The sequence below is a fragment of the Pseudopipra pipra genome, chromosome 22 (assembly GCF_036250125.1).
Source record: "Pseudopipra pipra isolate bDixPip1 chromosome 22, bDixPip1.hap1, whole genome shotgun sequence".
NCBI lineage: Eukaryota > Metazoa > Chordata > Aves > Passeriformes > Pipridae > Pseudopipra > Pseudopipra pipra.
Window position 1 is genome coordinate 4,866,192 of NC_087570.1, and position 20,036 is coordinate 4,886,227.

Sequence of the window (20,036 nt, forward strand, 5' to 3'; positions counted from 1 at the left end):
CTGGTCACTTATGTCTCATTTGAAAATATACGTCTGTCTGAGGGTTTGAGGCCGTAGCCAGGCAGTTTGGGAGGGTCATTATGGGGAAAGCTCTACAGGGCTTTGATGGCTTTTAGTCTAAGCTTTATTACAACAAGTAGAAGGTACTGCTTGTACATATGTGGGTGGGAAGGTGGGCTAGTAAAATGGGGATTGGGGAAGGGAAAAGATGGATTTATTTACACTGAAGAGGTGAGCTCCACAGAGTGTGACAAACCATAAACTCTAATGTTCTGCACAATAAATCTGCCTTGCTGTAGCTTTCAGGTAAAATTCTAAAACAAACAAAATCCCAGAAACAAATAAACAAACCAATTTCAACAGGATTCTTTTAGAGAAGAAAAAGAGTATGTCAGCTTTGGCAGAATTCTAGTTCTAGGAAGATCTGTGTTTTTCTGAAACAGGTTCATTTTCTAAGTTTGCATCTATTCTACGGTTGCATTTCTCTTGACAAGACTTGCTGCTGTGTTGATTCTTCAGTGACCAAGAGACCTGTTAACTTTGCTCTAACCTGCAGAACCATGCCATTTGTATTTTTAAAACCAAGCAGTTTTCTCCCAACTTTGATCACTTTAAACATAAGCAGATGCTTCCTCCACTCTGCTGCACAAGCACTACAGCAACCTGCTGGTGTACCTTCACCTTCATCACCTGGACCTTGATACTTGGACCAAGAATGTGGTAAATGCCACAAAAGTATGATATTTGTGTTTACTCTCACAGGATGAGTGTTGTGCATTCATTCTTTTCAAGCTGCCATGCCACAGAGCACAGGAATAGGAATCTGTCTGTTCTTGTGATCAGATGGGGAAGGAAGAACAGGTAGGCAGAAACTTCTGGGGCTTGTGGAGTTGCACAGCCTTTGTGTTAGTGTTTTTTTTCAGCTCTTTAGAACTGTATAGTGTCAGCACAGATCCCTGAATAACGCATTTAAATGCTCAGGCTTTTTCTTCCCTAGACCAATGAACCACAAACAGAAAATCTCTGCTTTAAATGCAGTGTTTTTTGCGTGTTTGCATGATGAGTTATATTCAGTGAGGCCTTCCCAGCCATTCTCCACTGGAAATGCCCATCTAGCTGACCTGCTGTGTGCTTTTCTGTGCAGAATTTGGCACATCTGGGAGCTCAGGGGAGCAGAGCAAGGCAGGATTTACACGAGGTTTGCAGTGCCTCAAGGATACCTATTTTGAGGAGTAAAGCAGAGAGGTGGTGATAAAACCAGGCCCCTCTCCTGGCTTTGGAGGAGGAGGAGAGTGTTTGTACTTGGTTTAGCAGGGTGTGAGGGGATTCACCGAGCTGCTGTGCCAGAGGATGGCCTCGCTGATCCCGGGGCTCTCAGAGTTTCTCAGCGGGGTCTCCTCACCCAGAGAGGCGCAACGCTCCATTCGGGTGGTTTTGCTTTGTTTCTTAAAATCTTCAGGTCCTGCTGTGCCCTGAGGCAGCTCCTCAGGATCACCGGGGCAAGTTCCTCCCTCACTCCCTCAGGGGTGCCGGGGTCGGGGTGAGGAGGAGGGGGAGAAGAAGGGGGAGAAGATGGCGCCTGCCCTGAGGCGCTGCCCGGGACAGGTACAGCCTCACCCCGGGCTGAGCCGCCCTCACCCCGGCCGGGTCCCGGCTTTAATTAGCCGTGGGGTAGAGCGGCTTTCCCGCGGCCATCTGCAGCCCCGGTGACCGGCAGCGTTGCTAATCGCCGGGATAAGCTGCTTACAGAGCCCCAGCTGGAGCGGGCGCGGGGTCCGGGCGCTGAGGGGGACGAGGCGGGTCGTCCCTGCGCAGGAGGTGCTGACACGGAGGTGCCCGGCCGGTCCCCCAGGTCCTGGCGGGGCCCCGCAGTGGCGACTCTCAGAGCGAGTAAGTGCCCACGAGGAGCGCGGAGCCATCGGGGGTGCCGAGGGGGGCTCGGGGATGGGCTTCCCGCTCCCACCACCGCATCCCGGGACAGCGCTGGTGCTCGGATGGAGGCGCAGCTGGTGAGGGGGCACCGCTTGTGTTTGTGCCTCGTGGGAGAAATCTCGCAGCGACAGCCGTGGTTTGGTTTGTAAGGCTGAGCGGTGGGGAAAAGCCTTGTTTCCAAGGCACGCGAAGTGTGGTCTCGTTCTAATCACCGGTCCCAACTTGGAATGTGAGATGGATCAGCCTTGGTCTGCAGGGATGGGAAAACGGGCATTATGGCAGCACTTATGTGTTTATTATGGGTCTGGCATTGTTATCGTACTGCAGAAATGGCATTCACTTCAAAGAGCCTGATTTCCTTTTCGTGAACTGTGCTATTTACTTCCTTTTGCTTATAACAACAGAAAGAACTTGATCATCTTTTATTTGCTTAATTGGATTTGTTTCAGGTTTTAAAGCATTAGTGTGTTTCTGCGAAGTGTTTATATAGTAAGCATGCGTTAAATGTTTTCGTTGGAAACATAAAAACTGATATGAAATCCATTGGTCATGGATTTTGCACTTCACAAAATGTGGAGTTTGCCTTAAGTATCTCCTTTGGCCACTGGAGAAGTTTTAAAAAAGCACTTCATAACATCTTGTTGTCTTTTGAGTAAGATTAAGTACTGCTTAGTAGTGGTTATGTTAAAGTCCTGAGTGGCAATTTTGGGAAGGCAGACAAACATGATTTTTAAAGGATGCTACTTCTTCCAAATCTCTATGAGACTGAAATTAGGAATGAGTGAGGTGAAGGACATACCCTAAAATAACCATAGCAATGTGTTGAGAACCTGGTACCTGACAGAAAGAACTGAAATGGAGAGCCAAGAAAACCAAATGAGTTGTCAAGAAAATAGATTATGTCCAGGTTCTTGAGCATAAAGTAGTCCAGGGGTGGGTGTTCACAGACTAAAACAGCACCGATAAACATGGTGGTTTCAGTCCTTTCACAATTTAAATCCTTTGTAACACCCTTTTGTGATACGTTGCTTGTTGGCTGAATATTCCTGGGATGCAAAGAGTGCTTCCATGGAACACCAGTCCACTGCATTTTGTGGTTATACTTCATGCAGTGATGGGCACCCTAGGGAAGGCAGCTGTGCTTTGTCTGTTCACTCTGTAGTTGCCAACTTCAACTTAGCTGGAGAAAATAATGGGATCTTTCCGTTCATGGCACCCTCGGTGATGTATGAAAGGCAGTAACAGCAGTTCCCAGGGATAATTGCAACCCTGCCTGACTGTCTCCTGCTGCTTTAGAAGCTGAGTTTGTTCCCCAGTTTGTGGTGATTACTGAAGGAGTTTGCATGTGAGAGGGACAAGTGGGCTGTTACAAACAGGGATAACTGAGGCTAAAACGCTTCCTTAGACAGAATGAGAAAAACACAGTTTGGAAACAGAGTGCAATTTGACAGGAAGCTTTCTGGGATTAGAGTGTGCTTGAAAAAGACAATGGGCATTGATTTCATAGGCTGTGCTGTCTCTTTTCAGATTGACTAGGGGTTTTAATATGATAGAGGTATGTGTGTCTTTATACAATACCATTTTCACTTTTCAAAAGAGAGGTGGAAAAGAATGGTAGTTAGAATGACAGTGATTGACAACTTGCTTTTAGAATTTGAGGGAATGAAAGCACAGTCCCCTCAAATTGCACTTACCTGTTAGCAACAACTTGGGAATCTGTTCTCAGCATGAGTGTTATATGTATAACCATTAGACTTAGTGGCTAGACTGCAAATTAGGTCTCCCAGCTGTGCTATAACTGTTCCAGGTTAGGGGACAGTGTTGGTTCTGTGGATGTGTAAACGTGGTTTCATCCTTTAGCGTGGACAAGAACAAATTAGTCTGTAGAAGCTTGAACCTTTGCAGGGCTGTAGCATGAGACTTGGACAAATTTTCACTTGCTAAGCAGTGAAAGAGAACCTTAAGTTGAGGCCCTACCTCTCCTATCAGCCCTGGAGGAAATACGAGTGTGGAGGAGATTGGAGCTGAATTTCCAGTCAATGAAGAGGGGTAAGCATTGTACTCCATTGAACCACGTTGCTCTGACTTCTGTGAAAACATTTTCTTTCAGACCTGTTCTTGACTGGTGTCACGTAGATCTGGTGAGATGTAAAGCATTCAGGAAAAGCTGCTTTTTGTCATGGCAGCAGGATAATTCTGCTTTGCTAGCAACAAGTTCTTTTTGAGGCTGCAGGTGCATAATGCTGGAAGTCTTTGTTTTCCAGGTTTTTTTGTTGAGAGCTGAATCTGTCCCTTTCAGTCATTCCTGCTCTGCCAGACATGATTGTCTGCTGAGAAAAGGAAGAGGGTAGTGTCTGTAACACTTTGAGGACTGAGGCTGGTGGATTAGAGACGAGGAATTCATAAGGAAAGTACCGAAAGCCTTTGGCAAACTAGGCAAGATGTGACGGGAAATACACATGCTCCTTTGTTTATATTTCTTCTTCTTTTTCTTCAGAGCAAAGAAACGTTCAGAAGAACCTGAATTTTGATCTGTATTTTGGCACTAGAAGTCGAGTAGACATTTGTCATCCCTGGCTTGAGGCTGCAGCGTTCAGCGTAAGCCCAGGCAGACAGCAGCACAAGGCTGGTTGTGTTCCACACCTCTCACCTGGGAAGAGACATCCCAGTCTGAGACAGACTAATCTCTCCTGCCCTTCTCAGCTGTTCCAGGACATTGCCACTCAGTTCTCCAGTTTCTGCTTCCTGCAGCAGAATAGTCTCTGCTCTAGGCTGCAGCACAACGAGTGTGCGGCTCACAGAGTCCCCATCTTGATTTGTCAGTGCTCCCTGCTGAGAATCTCCCTTGCACCTTGAGGCTTGTGGTTTAGAAGGGAGAAGGAGCGAGAGTATTGACTTTCCTCAACACCATCAGGAAGCAAAGGCAGCTGGTCCCTGCTCCACACACACTCCTTGTCATCACTATTTACAAAATAGGAACAAGAATAGTGACTATCCAGTGGAAAACCCAACAGCATCAGCCTCCTGGCTGCTTCTTGTATGGATCCTGTGAACCCTTCCCTGGTCAATGCACATTTGTCATCTCACACTGCAGATTTCTCTCTTAGGAGTGAGGTAGGGGTGTGTCCCTCTTCAAAGAGCTCAAGTGAAAGTGTGAACGCTTGTGGTAGTTTGGCCCTGACCTTGGGGGATCTCGATCCATCTGGTTTGGACTCCTTTCAGTCTCTTTTGCAATCCTCACAGATTTCTGCTAGCTTGTACTGTTCAATCCAGAGGCTTAAGCAACAAAGTGCTTCGATGGGGATACGGGGCTCCCTCCCTCTGGAGCCCAGGTCTTCTCCAGTCAGTGGCCGTTTGTACTTAGCTGCTGATGATGCAGCTCCCAGTATCCTGACCATGGGAGAACATCTAGCTGCAGCAAGGACCAGTGCTGCCCAGGCAAGATTGAAGTGGGGTGTCCCCTTTGCTAAAGACTGGAGCCTTAGTGCAGTGGCAAGGGAATTCAGTCATGCAGAACCTCTCTCTGTCTCTCACCGATATGGATACATGGACTCAAACACATGGAGAATAAAAATTTCAGGTGTCATCCAACCACAAGCCCTTGCTTTTGGAGTGGGCTCTGGCAGGCTAGTGGATGCAGAAGCAGAATCCTCCTACAGTTGGTCCCCCTATTTCAGATTGCAGCCCCCGGCAAAGCCAACTCTGGAAACTGCTAGTCTTTATGTTCACACAAAAAGTCATTCCCCAAAAGAGGTTCTTAAAGGAGAAGAGACATCTAATGGGGCATCTCTGTGTGCTGAATCTTGGAAAGAAAACCTTCCAGCCAGTCTGTATCCAGAGGGTCTGCAGGTGTCACTGGAGACAGATTTCAGAGGGGGTCAGATGAACGTTGGTGTAGCCATGTATGGAACTCCAGGGGAAGTGTGTGTGAGGGTCGATTCTCCTCCTGGAGATAAAGAGTTTAGCCCAGGCCAGCAGCTTAGTGTTAAATCTGTAGAAGTCAACAACTCTGAACCTAGTGTTAAGTGCATCAAAGAGTCAGAAGATGTGTGTGACCCCAGATCAGGAGCAGCCAGAAGGATGGCTGTGGTGGGCAGCAGCCAGTCCAGCCCTTTGGGTATTCAGGGTGAAGAAGGCTTTGGTGAATATTCTCATGTAGATTGTATGAATGTGAGCAGAGAAGAAACAAACAAATACTCCTACCAAGGCAGCTGGAGGAATTTGGAAGATGATGCCAGTCTCAACCAGTCTGAAGACCATTCTGTGGAGAGGAATGCCAAAGAACCACGGTGCTGTGAAGAAGGGAGCCAGACACAGGGAACTGTGTCCAGAGAGGTGAGGGTGTGCTCACTGCGAAGCATCCCTGGTCACAGGTACTGCTTGTGCTTGTTTCTGCCACTTGCTAGAGGTGCAGAGCTGAGGTACAAGTGATGGGGATGCTTGTCCTGTAGTTTTTTCCTGGTACTGAATGACCAGAATCTTCTCTCCTACGGTCCTGCTCCATCCCAACAGATGCATCTTTCCATCTCATTTCCTTCTTCCTAAAGACCAGCTTTTTAACTTGGTTTTTCTTGGGAATGTAAACACCTGTTTATGTTCTCTGGATCCGCATGCTGAGGGAAAGCATTGAACTGGTTTTTACTCTGTGCGTGGTTGCAGGGCCCTAAGATTTCAGTTCTGCTGCGCTCTTCCACGTCTGAAGTATGTGAGAGTATTCCCAGAGCAATGGGAAGGCATCTGACATAACACCTGACTCCGAGGCAGCACTGCTCTGCTCTCCATCCAGAATGACTTGTGCCACAAAGACAAATTCTTCAACAGAGTGGAGTAGTGGGAATAATTGTGTGTTACTGTCTTTTGTCTGTTTGCAGGCCTCTGAGAACAGCTTCTGGTCGTTGAAAGTGAATGAACAAAGGTAAAAAACCTGTGTTCATGTGTGAATGTGCTGGTAGTTCACAGAGGAGGAGAACTGCTGCAGAGGGCTGAGGAGCATTTGGTTTTAGGACTTAACCTACATTATTCTGCTGTGTTTGGCTGAGGGCCTGCATCCCTTTCTTTTCAAAGAGCTGTCTCTAGAATTGAGTATGATCTAAAAAAATAATTTATGTATCTTTTAAATTATGTCTTCTAAATTTAGCCTTGGTTGTTGCTAGCAACAGAAAGCATTGGTACCCATCAGTGCTGTTCTTTAGTGCAGCAAATTCCAGCCTGCTCACTGCACAGTTAGGGAAGGTCATGAGATCAGATTCAAATTTGTGACCTGTGTGTGAGGTTGCTACCAGTTTAATGGTTCCTTAATTTGAAGAGAGACTGCAGGTTTTTCACTCTTTAGAGAGAATGATTTGAAACAATTTCTTTACAGCCTGATGGCTGAACTCTGATTGCCACCTCCTGGCTGGTTTAACTTTCCTTTCTGTTAGCTAGAGCTCACTTTTGGTTTTTTCTTTTTAAGTTTCCAGCACTTGTGTGACAGAGAAATCCTAAGAAGGTGTTTCCAGGCCTGGAGGAGACTCGTCCTTTGGAAGAGGGCTGCAGCCAGGCAGCTCTACAGTGAGCAGCTGCTTCGGAAGGGCCTTGGTGCTCTGCAGTGGGCTGTGCACTGGAGGAGGACGCAGCTGGAGGTGGCCCGGCGGAGACATGCTAACACTCTGCTGGCTGCCAGCTTCCACAGGGTGAGGATGGGCTAGGGACAGCGGGATGGTGCCATGAGCTTTCTGTTGTGCAGTCAGAGAGGGCAGAAATCTTCTTTGGATAGAGAGGAGGAAGGGGTACCCCGTGTGAAACTCAGCGATGGGGACGCTGATCCCAGTCCTCTGCAGCTTGTTCTAATCACACGGTTTCTTCTTCAGTGGAAGGAAGCTGTGGCAAAACGGAGCAAGAAGGAAGCTCTGCAGCCTGAGCCATATTCTTATACCCAAAGTTCATCAGCAGGGGGTTTTGGAGTAGGAAGATTAGCAACTATGACAACCTCAGCTCAGCATCAGCTTACAACAGGATACTCAAAGGAAGCAGAGCAGGCTCGTAGGTAAGCCAAGAGCATTCTCTGTTATCTTGGACAAGGCAAGCTTTACAAACACAGGGAAATTTTTTTCTCAGATGATGGCAAACTTGTTTCCATGTCCTTGAATGTATTGCTGTAGATAAACACTGCAAGAATTCGTAACTCAGTTTTAAGAACTAAACAATCTTATTTCAGAGCTTCTATGTACTGGTGTTTGAGTGTCTGACAGAAATACTCCTGTACTAATTCTTGGCTTCAGCTATTACCTGCATATGTGATACAGATATAAACAAGATTGGAATGAGGCAATACTACAGTATTCTAGCAGTTATAGTGTCTCTACTGTGTGTGGAGTGAGGCAATACTGAAGTCTCTTGCGGTAGTTTGACAGTATGGGGGTCAAAAGAAAAACCTTTTGTTGAGCCTTCTGATTCTGAAGGCAGACTAACAAGTCCAGAAAAAAGAGAAGTCCAAAAAGAGAAGTGCAGACAAGAAAGCTCTGGATTCTGTTCTGTGAGTGCCTTTTTGGGCAGCTGGATGTTAAAGCATGTTTGTGCCTCTTTCAGGGTGGAGGGAGAGCTGTGGACACAGCTTCGTCATAGTAAGAGAAATGAGTTCTGCTGGAGAGCTGAAGCCATCAGAGACATGAGACGCCTGGCTGGTAAGTACACACTCCATGGCCTTGGAACAGCTTGGAGATAATCACTGTTTCACCATGTTTTTTGGTTTATGTGTAGTTGTTGCTTTGACCTGACTCTTTCAGAACCTGATTCTGCAAACAGCTGGGCCAGTGTCTGTGGCGGTGGAGCTTGGCCTCTCACCGTGTCACACACCTTTTACCTTATCCCTTGTATGAATTCAGCTGCAGCAGGTGCTCTTGCTCCAGCAGCGTGAGCTGCCTCCCTTAAGTTCCCTTTCCCAGGCAGCTGGAGTTCAGCCAGGGGATGTTTGCTGTGTGACACTAAATTGTTGGAAGTTCTTCTAAGTTATTTTCCTTCCTGTGATCTCTTCCTGCCCTGCGACGCAGCAGCTTTCAGACTGTGGCGCCTGCAGAAGGAGGTGCTGAGCAAAGAGGAAACCAGGCTCTCGGAAGCCCGTGCCCTGCTGGAAAGGAAGAAGCTACGAAACCTTCTCTGGATGTGGCGTTCCCGATGCTTGGAAATGAAACAGATTTTAGCACTGACAACTCAAATCCAAAGAGCCTCAATCTCCCGGTGAGTTGAGGGGCGTCTGTTTTTCATGTGAAAAGCCTGTTCACTGTGAAGATCCAGGGAATGACAGAGCCAACCCAGATGTGTTGTTCCATCTTAAAGCCACATATCCTTTTGTTTTAGGAGTTAATAAGGATGAAAGTAGGGATAGAAACATGAAAAGGAACTACTGTGGCCAGAGATGTTACAACTTGCCTGCTGTGCACTGCCAAAGCTTTTTGGTCCTGAGCTTTGATGTTCTGAGAGACCAAACCTGAGAGCAGCCAGTGTGCTGCTGTGCTTTGAGCATGACTGTGGCTTTTTGCTGAAGTAAACAAATAGAAGCTTAGGAGATGACAGCTTCTGTTTGTCTTCCCTGAACTAAACCCACTCTCAGAAAGAGACACAAACTTGTACACATTTTTTTAATGTGTTTTTATTTGCCTTTTGTATTCTCAGGTGCTTCAATGCATGGAAGGAGGCTGCTGAGCAGAAGGCACTTAACAGGTTCAACCTGGCCCGTCTCAGAGCAGTATCACTGAGGAAGCACTTCCATCTGTGGGTTGAGATGCTGCAGGTCAGAGAAGGTGATAAGCAGGCAGTGGTGAACCTCTTCCTCCTACAGTGGAGGCAGCATCATGGTGAGCAGCTTGGGGTCTGTGCAGAATCTAAGACTTGGAGGTGCTTAGGCACCTTCTTCCTCTTCTTGTACAGTGAAAACCAGCTGAAAACAGCCTGATAACAGAGGGGCTCAGATGATACAGGGTATGAACATCCCAGAGTGGGCAGAGCACTGGTTCTGGATGTGTCAGTGAAGCTACAGGGAGATTTGTTGATCTGCATCATAAAGCTAGCAGGAAGTCTTAAACCTCGCTGAGAAGAAGCAGTTTGGGGGCTGGGCTGGTCTAAGCTGGGAATGCCATCTGACAAATGATTCTTGTTCCTTTATGTATCTGGTTAAGGAGCAGTTATAAGCTCAGAAGCTGACAAGAGAGTGACAAAGAGGCCTGAAGATCAGCCATTGTGGACTGTGGAGAGACAGTTTCTGGAGAAAACAGACTGCTCTTTTGATGACTTCTGCCAAAAGCTGAAGCTGCAGAGGGTGTATCTGCTGTGGAAAGCAAGGCTGTGCGAGCATCACAAAGCTGAGTGAGTGCAGAAGAGCCAGTTCCTGGAGCCCTGCCCTCGTTAGTAGTGTCCCCTTGACTTTCTGATCCTTTTTGAAGAACCCCTTTTACCCCATTGATCATCCATGGTATCCCTTTCCTGTCACTTTGCTGTCTCAATATCTTCTGTCTCAGTTATTTCTCTCAGACTTTGGAGCAGTGCAGACTCAGAAAAGCTCTGAAACTGTGGCACCAAAAGTACCTCACGCTGAAGACAATTGAACAAAGTTCTAAGCACTCGCACAAAGCTGTTAATGAGGAACCTCTTGCCATGCTGTTTTCTGAGGACCTCTCAATATCATCTGGCTTTGACAGCAGTGCTGCAGCTACTCTGAACTCTCAAAGCTCATTGGAAAAGGTGAGGAGGCCTTGAGACATCCAGGCTGCTCTGAGGTATTAAATTGCTGAGCTTTTTCAGGTGAAAATTTCTGCTTCAACATGATGTTGTCATCAGCAAACTGTGCTTAAAATTTAATGCTGAGGAGCACTGAATCTGTGGGGTCCTGGAGTTCAAATGGAATCAGAAAGTGTAAAGTCAATGCTCTCTGTTCCCTTTTCTGGTTCATCATCTAATGATGTTGGAAGATGCTGAGCTGGTGAGGTTCCCTCGCACACTTGCTTCTGTTTGTGGCTGCAAGGTGGAAGGGATGAGGTATAAAGAGCCTTCTCACTGTGACAGTGTATATGCTCTTTCCTCAGTAGAGAAATATCTGTATTTCTCCATTCAGTATAGAAATAACTTTCCCATCATGACATGTGTGCACTCCAGAGCTGTACTTGCTAGCCTGCAGTTCCTTTGGATGCATTCTGGATTTCCCTGAATCCTTGTTAGAAAGAGGAGTAAATGGCCTGGTCAGAACTGTTACCTGAGTGCTTCCCCACGAGGACACTCACCTCAGGTGGTCCTCCCTTCACACCCACAGGAGTGCAGTCTCAGTGACAGCAGCCAGCACGGCTTCTCCCTTCTGATCTCTGAGGATGTCACACACCTGCCATGTCACAGTTCTTTCCTGCAACTCCACCAGTGCACAGAGCTGCCAGCTGAGCTGGGTGGGGAGCTGTGCTTGCAGACCTCCTTTCCTCTACAGAGCACTGGATCTGGGTGAGTTGGAGACTGGTTCTTTGGCAGTGGCCCTTTGTTTGGTCTGGCTGAATTCCTTCCTGCTGGATATCCCCTCACATCACCTCACACCACTTTTCCAGATACTTTATCCTTTTGTTTCTTTCTCTTTTCCCCCAACACTTTTGTCTTGCAGAAGAAATTGGTTTGTGGGAGATGAGTTCCAGACTTTGGTGCTGCAGAGTCCAGACGATAATAACCAGCTTCTCACCAGTTACTCTGCATGGGAAGAGGTGAGGCCAGAAAGTGGTGCATAAAATGTAAATGTACAAGTGTTTTCTGCATAACCCAATTTAGCAAAGAGCCTTTGGGTTTCAAAATCAGCATATGGAAGGTCTCACTGCTGTTTTGTCTTTGTTCTTTTCTCTCAGACATAAGATTTGGGAGATTGAAGCTTTCCTCAGGGTAACTCTTGCAATCATAGAAGTCACAGCAGCAAGAGAAAGGGCTGAGCTGCACGGAATAACTGTGGTATAACAGCAAGTCAAGGTCTTTTTTGCCTTTCTGGTTTACAGGACTACAGTTCTGACAAGGAGGTGAAGAGTTGCTGGCAGCAGGCAGAGAAATGCTGCCTGCAGAGGTACTTCATTGTTTGGTCAGCTCGGACTCAACAGCTTGTGAAGGTCCAGCAGTACTTCAGGCACGTTCAGCTGTCTCGGTAGGGATTGTGCTTTCCAGAAGTTTCCTAAAGCTCTCTGTTTTGAAAGCTTTACACTTGCTTCAAAAATAAGAAAAAAAAAATTCTTTGTCCAGCTGTGTTTTTCTGTCTTCAGTGGGAGTTTTGCAGCCCATTATTTTCTGGTTTTACCCACTTCAAAATTATTATATCTGAGCACAATAATTTCTGGTTGGATGGGATGACCTACAAATTAGAGCAAGGCCAGCACTGCTGATAACAAGTCCTGGTAACTTCCTAATCCACTAAACTGGCCTTGCTCTCTACTGATTCCAGAGTTGAAGAGCACAACAGGCTTGGCACCACCAGGACAGAACACCTTACTCCCAACAACTTGCCCTGTCCATTATTTCCCCTGATATTTAATGGGAAAAGGATGTTAACAGATCAGATGTGTTTCTAAAACTGCCTCGTGTATGTTTGTTGTTAAAGTTTCAGTTACAAGGGTGGGAATCTGTGTGAGTTGTTCCTACGGTCGGTGCAGTGACCTTTGTCTTTCTCAGAGCCTTTCTCAGCTGGCACCACTGGGTTGTGGAAAATAAGAACAGAAAAGCAGCAGCAGCCCTAAAACATGGAGATCATTGCTGCCAGATGGCTTTCAGCCTGTGGAAAAAGAGAATGGCCCAGAAAGTGGAGGTGGACCGGAGATTCATGTGTCACGTGCACCAGGTCACTGCTGATGCCCTGAAGCGTTGGCATTCCTGCTGGCAAAGTGAGTGACCCCACCCCACAGCAGCACTCCTGTCTTTAGGAGAGGGATGCTGTGGGAATGGCTGGGATGGAGAAAGCCCCACTCTTGGCTGTAATTCTGTGCACTGCTCCTCTGGAAAGGTGCATACTAGTCCAGGGGTCAGTAAGTGCCTGTGTCACTGTGTTTTTCTGGCTATCAGCAGGACAGGGGCCCTGCTGTTTTGCAGTGCTTTGGTAGGGAAGATGCTCCTTTGGCACCTCTACCTCCACTACCAAAGGAGTCCTCAAGCAGTGCATTTCAGCAGCTGGGGAGTTAAATGGAGTTCAGTGCAGCATTCCAAGTGTGAACATGCCTCCTCAGACCCAAGAGTCAGGTTGTACTTCAGCAGGAACAGGGTGTGTCTTTTGGGGTGGCTTGGCAGTCCTGATCCTGTCTCTCAAGGGATTCCATGTGCTCTAAGTGCTACTTGCACTGTGGTGGTGAAGGAACACTCCCAATTTTTGATGGAAAACTGCCTTGCAGATAAGAGTGGAAGTGATCTGTGATCCCTTGCAGGGAAAACTAAGAAGGTCTGACTGCCTTGCAGACAGAAAACTACAAGCTGAATTGAAAAGTCTCTTTAGCTGCTAAGGGGAGGACAGGAAATCTTAGCAAGTCTGGTCCCATTTGATGTTTACAGCAGATGTGTTCTTTGCTCTTGTCTGGGCTCTGTGATGGAAAAATCACTGGATTGAGCTCAGCAAGGTGGTGTGTTCTCTCCCAGGGAATCGTGCTCTGAGGGAGCTGCAGCAGCAGTGGGCTCAGCACAGCTGCCAGGAGAAGAAGAGGCTGGTCCTGCAGACGTGGTATTACCAAACAATGAAGCAGAAATATGCTGCTTTATTCTGGGAACGTCTTCTCCTGCACAGGTTTGTTTCCTGACCTCAAAGCATTTCTGAGGGAAGCTTTGAGTGAAGAGCAATTTATGTAGCAGAGAATCCATTGTGTTCAGAGCAGAGCTTGGGTTTGAAAGTGAAGATAACTTGTGTGTAAATGGAGCTTCTGTAGGAGCACTTCCCTGGGGATGCTTCTATGTTGAAGAGTCTCTTATCCATAGCCTCACACTCCCCATCTCATTCTTCTCATTCAAAACTTCTTTCCAGAACTTGTGCTCAGTCATAGTTATGCAGTGTTGTATTTGTACCCTAATCAAGGGAGATGCAAACAAATTTGTGTAGTTTAAAAAATTGAAAGCCTTGTTTTCACAGGAATTAGTCAGTATTTGCTGAAAGGAATAGAGGGCAGAGGTTTACAGAGATCTGATGTTTACAGACTTGAGTCTTTTAGGATTCTGGACACAGTGTGTTGATTTTAATTTAATGTGAAAAATTGAGTTCAATATATTCCTGCAGCAAAGCAATATCCAGTAAAGCCTATGAAGAACCATGATATTCAATTCATCTTGGTGTTAGCTACAATATAGGTGAAGCTGTAGTATGGTTTGCAATCTTATGTTATGTTGCAAATCCTGAAAACATAAGAATTTAATTTCTTTTCTCTCTTAGCTGTGTTCAGTGGCTTTCTCACTGAAAACAGTTTTGTTTGTGGTTTATGTTGTGTGAGGCTGGTGCCTGGCTGAAGTGCAGTGAAGTGTCCAGCTTCAGTGAACCAGGAATTGTTCAGGTGTTTCTCTTTGAAATAACTCAGGAGGATAAGAACAATAAGATTATTTATGCTGAGGGTTCATTTAAGGCATGAGAAGTGCAGGTTTGGCCCTAGAAGGTTTCCTTTTGAATTGCAGGGTCAGGGTGAGAGGAGACAAAGATCTGCAGAGGAAAGAGCAACTAAAAACCCAGCGAAACTTTGATGGCTGTGATGCTACACTCACCCCACCCAACTGCATTTTCCTCTGCAAATCCATCTCTGTGGTGGCTCCCTGGTGGGAGCTGTGTTTGGGAGAAGTCCTTAATGTTGCTCCTTCCTGTTGAGTGTGTCACTACCATTAATCTTCCTTCTGAGTCTGCTTTGATGAGGCAGCATTTCTAATTTCTCACCTGGATATGGTACAGGCTGAGCCCTGTCTCTTCTGAGGGGGGCATTTTTCATGCTAGGATAACCTGCAATAGATTCTCTTGATCTTCCAGGAAGCCTGCCAGGCAGAGGATATTTACACCTCTGCCCTATACTGCAGTGGGGTGATTTGCATAATGAAAGTCCAAGTGGAACAAGGAACCAAAAGGATAAGCCAGGAGTTAAAAGCAGATTGGATTCTAGGGTGGCCTGTGCATCAGCCTGCAAGATAGAGAGAGATTACTGTGGGTGCAGATTTGCAGTGCTGTTAATAGTAACTCCCATAGACATTGATTTTTTTGGAATAAAATTGTCTCCATAAGGATTCGAGTTGTACATCCCACGAACACAGGCCCTGAGTTTGTGACAGCCAAGAAAAAAACTAAAATCTGAGTCTTGACAACAAGCTGCTGTCTTAAATTCAGCAAACAGACTTCAGGAGTCTGCTGGGTTCTGTGCTGAAGGAGATTTTAGCAGTTTTGTTCTCATCCCATAAAGAAAAAGCCTTCATCAAACATCACCCTTAAGGTCAGCTGCTGGCACAGAAGAGGATTGAAGACGGACTAATTTAATTCCTTTTTTTTTTTTTTTGAGAGATCCACTGTGTGTAGTGGCAGGGCAGCCTAGGAAAAGTGTTTATTTTGTAGACAAAGGAAGAGTGTAGTGTAATATTGGATTCACTTTCCTTTGAAGAGGAGGAAATGCTAAAACGGCCAAAGGGAAGCAAACATCCTCCTGGGCTTTGAGTAGCTGGGAGGTAACAGTGTTGGGAACCCAAAGTAAAATGAGGGCAAGTTTTCAGCAGAAAGACACTATAGTTGAGGAGTCTGAACTTCAATCTCCCAAAGATGAGGCACTGGAGAAGTAAGTAGTGTGGAGAAAGATCCATAAATGTCGATTGCATAAGGAATAATAGGAACAGCCTTTTTTCATGTTGGCTTGCTTTGACCATTTATGTGGGACGCTGCAGGCTGGGTGAGAAGGTGGGATTTGGTCTAAAATGGAAATGTGACTTCAGGCATCTACCACTTTTCTATGCTTGTACTGTTTTTCAGGTGCCTCATCACCTGGGCCCAGGTCACTGCGTGTAGTCTGAGGCAGCGCGAAGCCCTCTCTGAGTTTAAAAGGGTCAGAGAGCACCGTCTCTTACTTGTGAGCTTTACTGAGTGGAGGAACAAACTCTTGAGAGCTAAACAGAGGGTGCCAGGAGAGAGAAACCACAAGTGGCAGGCCCCCTCTCCAGGTAAAGCCTGTCACCGCTGGCGAGTGGCTGCACGAGGACAGCAAGCCCTGCGCCTGGGATCTGTGGCCACTGTCAAACAGGTAAGAGAAGATGAAGATCCCTGTGAGACAGTTATTCTTAACTGCCTGTTCCCTCGTGAAGGCTCAGTGAGTCACGAGGCACTGAGAATTCAGTGACAAGGCTTGTATAAAAATTTGATTTGTGGTGACTGCTTTGAAATTCTTTGCAGACTGTGCATGCAACTTCATCACCATAATCTGGCACTTGCAGGAACCATCTGGAGCACAGCAATAAGGAAAGGGGGCATTTTGACCAGAGAGATGAGAGCACTCCTTTCCCTCTGCTCGAAAGATGAGATGGGATAATCACTGTCCCTGCAGAGCAGAGTGAGCTGTCAGAGTTGCAGCTTTTTTCAAAGGGCTCACAGCTCGCAAACCACAAAGAGGTCGATTGATTTGGAAGGGCTGAGTCAGTCCTGCTGGGAGCTCATCTGTGCAGTTTCCAGCCTGGGGTCTAGCACATTAAAGTACCTGCAGGGCTGTGGCATAAGTGTGTCTCTAAGGCTGGTTTGTGTGAGTGCTGTCTGTGTGCATTGTGTTTACTCTTGGCTGCAGCTGTGTTATTTCTGTTTGCAGGCCTGCAACTACTGGACCAAAGCAGCTGCCTTTTCCCAGTGCTTACGGCAGCGCAGTACCCTCATAGGGGCTAGGAAAAGCAGGAAGATGGCTCTGTCCTGGCCCCTGAGTAAGAAAATGCTCCCTCCTCTCTTCCTATGGTGGGGCCATGTGGGGAGTGTGTGAGGAGGGAAGGGAAGTAGTGCCAGCCAAATTGACTGGGATTTCTCTGTGGAGTAGAACCTCATGGCAGTCAAACTCTGTGGGTTGCTTCCATATTGAGCCAAAGGACTAAGGACTCAGGGCAGCTCTGCTCTCTCCCTATCTAGCTCCAAGGTTAGCTCCTGTGTGACTCCTCTTTCCTTTCCTAGAAAGCAGAAGAGGCAGAGAACAGGGTTCAGCTCCAGCTGGACTTTTTCCCAGTGCCATTCAGCGCTGGCTGGTGATCTACAGAAACCAGAACAGGGCTGAAAGGCTGCGGCTCCCTCACCTGGTGGAGAGACCTGATGTGGTGGGACCCTCTCATGCACATGCAAGGATCGAGGAGAAGAAAGCAGAGGTGGACTTGGAGGAGTGGGATGAGGAGCGTCTCGGGTAAGTGGAGTGGAGGGCTCTGGGCTTCCTCTTGCTGCTGCCATCGGGGAAGGGCTCCCTTGTAGGGCTGTTGGGCTGATAAAGCTTATTTTTCTCCCTTGCCTGCAGGAGGAAATACCTGAGGTGGTGGCATCGCACAGTGGTCCTTTGCCGGCACCAGCGCGAAAGGAGACTGCTCTGTCTGGCAAGGGGGTGGCACCAGTGGAAGGAAGCCAGCAGAGTGGTGATACTGGCTCAGGTGTTGGTGAGTGTCTGCTGCCACCAGGGTGGCAGGGGTGGGTGTTACTGGGCAAGCCTGCTCTGCTTGCAGCCTGGGAAATGAGACTTGGGGGTTTAACAAGTACCAGTGTGCACCAGAAATCCTGCTCTGCTGCTGTGGATCGTTTTTCCATCATTCTTTTTGAAATGCCAGCCTGGCACACTGCCATATCTACAGATTTAGTTGTGCTTTGCCCTGTCTTACAAATGGGAAGCTGAGACAGGATGATTTGTGTAGATTGTCTGTGGCTTATGCAAAAAGTTCACAGCAAGTATTACAGTCTTTGTCCTCATCTGTGTTCCTGATACATCCCACTGGCGACCACAACCTACCAAGGGCTGTCATTTGATTTCCTCTTCTTCTCAGCCCATGCTCTGCCTGACTTCCTGGGCTTTAGCTGTGTGAGATGTGCTCTGACCTGCCCAGGGGACAAGATGACGCCTGTATATAGTCCATATTCACTGAGGAGCTGTGCTGGAGCTCCCCAGGGTATCAGGACTTAATTAGCCACAGGATTTGCAGGAGACAGTAAGAGCTTTGTTATTAGTCAGCTCTGTTCGTTACCAATGCAAAGTCATTCAAGAGGGACCCGGGAAGGCAACTGGGAAGCAAGGTGGGACTCAAGGGAAGGGAGGTAATTTGCTTGCCAGAGCCCAATTAATCTGTGCACTGTGTCTGTTCCTGGCAGGACCGGCAGCGGCTCATAGAAAAGACCTGGAGGATGTGGAGGCGAAGATATTTGCAAAGCTATGTGGTACAGAATTTTTTGGAGGAGGAAGCCACGAGCCTCCTGTCCCAGGTAAGCATTTATGAATTCAATGCTTCAATTCTGTGGGCCTCAGTGGACCAAAAAGCACCCCCAAGGGACAACTGGTGTTCCCTGTATCTCTCCCCATGCACAAAGCACTTGCTTGGGGAGCAGTTGAATACATCAAGGAATGGGACTTGCCAATAACAAAGGGAAATAGCTTCCAGCCTTACATGGGTTCATCTTTGGGTGTTTTTCAAAGCTTTGTGTCAGCAGGCAATTTCCCTGACGTGTGCCCCCTTCCCCACTGTTATTAGTGATGTTAATCCACTAATCCCCTGCCTCTGGAGAGCCCACTCAGGGAAGAAACAGGCTGCACATTGGTGCAGGAGGACTGTGCTGACTTGCACCCAGGGGCAGGCAAATCACTATGAATTTGAGTGAGCAAGCAAAGCCTTAGAACTCATACCCAGATACTCCTCTGCCTGCCTCCCGAAGATCCATGCAGGATTAGGTCCTGCTTTAAGGAGATGGGAGCAGGTACTGCAATTAGAGGGCAGGAGGGACGTTGTTCTTTATATTGTTCTTTTTTCTCTCACGTTGATTTGTGCTTTGCATGTCATTTATTGGCTACAGGAGAGGCAGGGAAGGGCTCTGAGTGGTGAGGCAGCTGGCAGAGCCATTGCTAGAGGGAAAGCTGTGTTTATGGGTTCTATGAGAGTGGCTGCAACCCCTTAAGGGTCACCAGAGTATTTGATTTGTCCACTTCCCTCTCTCAGGCCTTTGGAAGGTGGCAGCAGCTCACAGCATTCCAGCTCAAGGACAAAGGACTCTGCTGAATGGAAGGGGACTGCCTGCAGCTGCTGCTCATTTCAGGACACGTGGAGGATGTGGCTCCTGTCACAACAAAGAGCTGGTCCTGTGCAGTTGAGAAAGAGAACACTGCTCTTGTGATAAAAGCAGTGCTGCAGGCCAGAAGGGTGACAGCCAAAGGACAACCAGGAAGAGATGGTATACCTAGTCAAAGGTTCTCTTTAAAGGACTTGTATCCTACCTCCTTAGCAGCATAAATGGAGAAGTTACTCCCCATTGTTGTGAGGTTGCACTCCCTTCTCCTCTGGACCCTGCTTTTGCTGCAGTTCTGATTAAAGGTCAAAAAACCGTCTTATAGGCTCTCCCTTTACTCAGTGTTTTTGTCATGGACAGGAGTTTGGTGTCAAGCAGGGGAGTAAGCAAATACATCAGTCTTAGAGATGAGCAAGAGTTTACCTGTGCTAGATCCTGTTGATTCCAAAGTTTGGACTGTCTTGGGTAGGTGCAAACACAGGTCTTTATTTTCAGATTTGGCTCTTCCCCCGGTGGGAGATTCCCACATGGCTCCCACCTCCTCCCCCTGTCTAGGTCCATCAGCTCTTCATTAAGCCTTTCAGTGGGTGGCCAACCTCCTGACTGCTTCCTGCTGGTTCCTTTCTGTGCTGAATGGGCAAGGGATGGAGAAACCTGCTGGGAACAGCTGAGCACCAAAAGCTTTGCTGAGGCGAGACAGGCGTGTCTGATCCCCAACCTTCCCATTACTTGCCTCTGTGATTGATGCCCTGTAATTACCCTGGATATATGAGCCCGGCCTCAGACAGCTGTAACAAGAGGGTCTGAAGAATCTGGAAAAGGCTTTTCTTCCTTGCTTGTTTGAAAGAGATGCTCACAGCATGGTGGGGATCTCAAAATCCCACTGGGAACTGCCCCGAGGTCTTGT

General features: G+C 47.3%; 1 protein-coding gene across 1 annotated transcript; it reads left to right on the forward strand.

Annotated features, from left to right (window-relative positions):
• Positions 1-1,718: 1,718 nt before the first annotated feature.
• C22H1orf167 (chromosome 22 C1orf167 homolog) lies at positions 1,719-19,451 on the forward strand. Its single transcript, XM_064678592.1, has 20 exons — positions 1,719-1,890; positions 6,804-6,847; positions 7,385-7,604; positions 7,782-7,957; positions 8,500-8,594; positions 8,961-9,147; positions 9,583-9,764; positions 10,086-10,272; positions 10,425-10,647; positions 11,213-11,391; positions 11,546-11,642; positions 11,925-12,067; positions 12,589-12,797; positions 13,540-13,684; positions 15,881-16,148; positions 16,704-16,812; positions 17,054-17,276; positions 17,385-17,520; positions 18,224-18,334; positions 19,063-19,451. Exons 4-20 carry the CDS (start codon positions 7,893-7,895, stop codon positions 19,120-19,122), a joined length of 2,619 nt encoding a protein of 872 aa, XP_064534662.1. The 5' UTR covers positions 1,719-1,890; positions 6,804-6,847; positions 7,385-7,604; positions 7,782-7,892; the 3' UTR covers positions 19,123-19,451.
• The last annotated feature ends 585 nt before the right edge of the window (positions 19,452-20,036 follow it).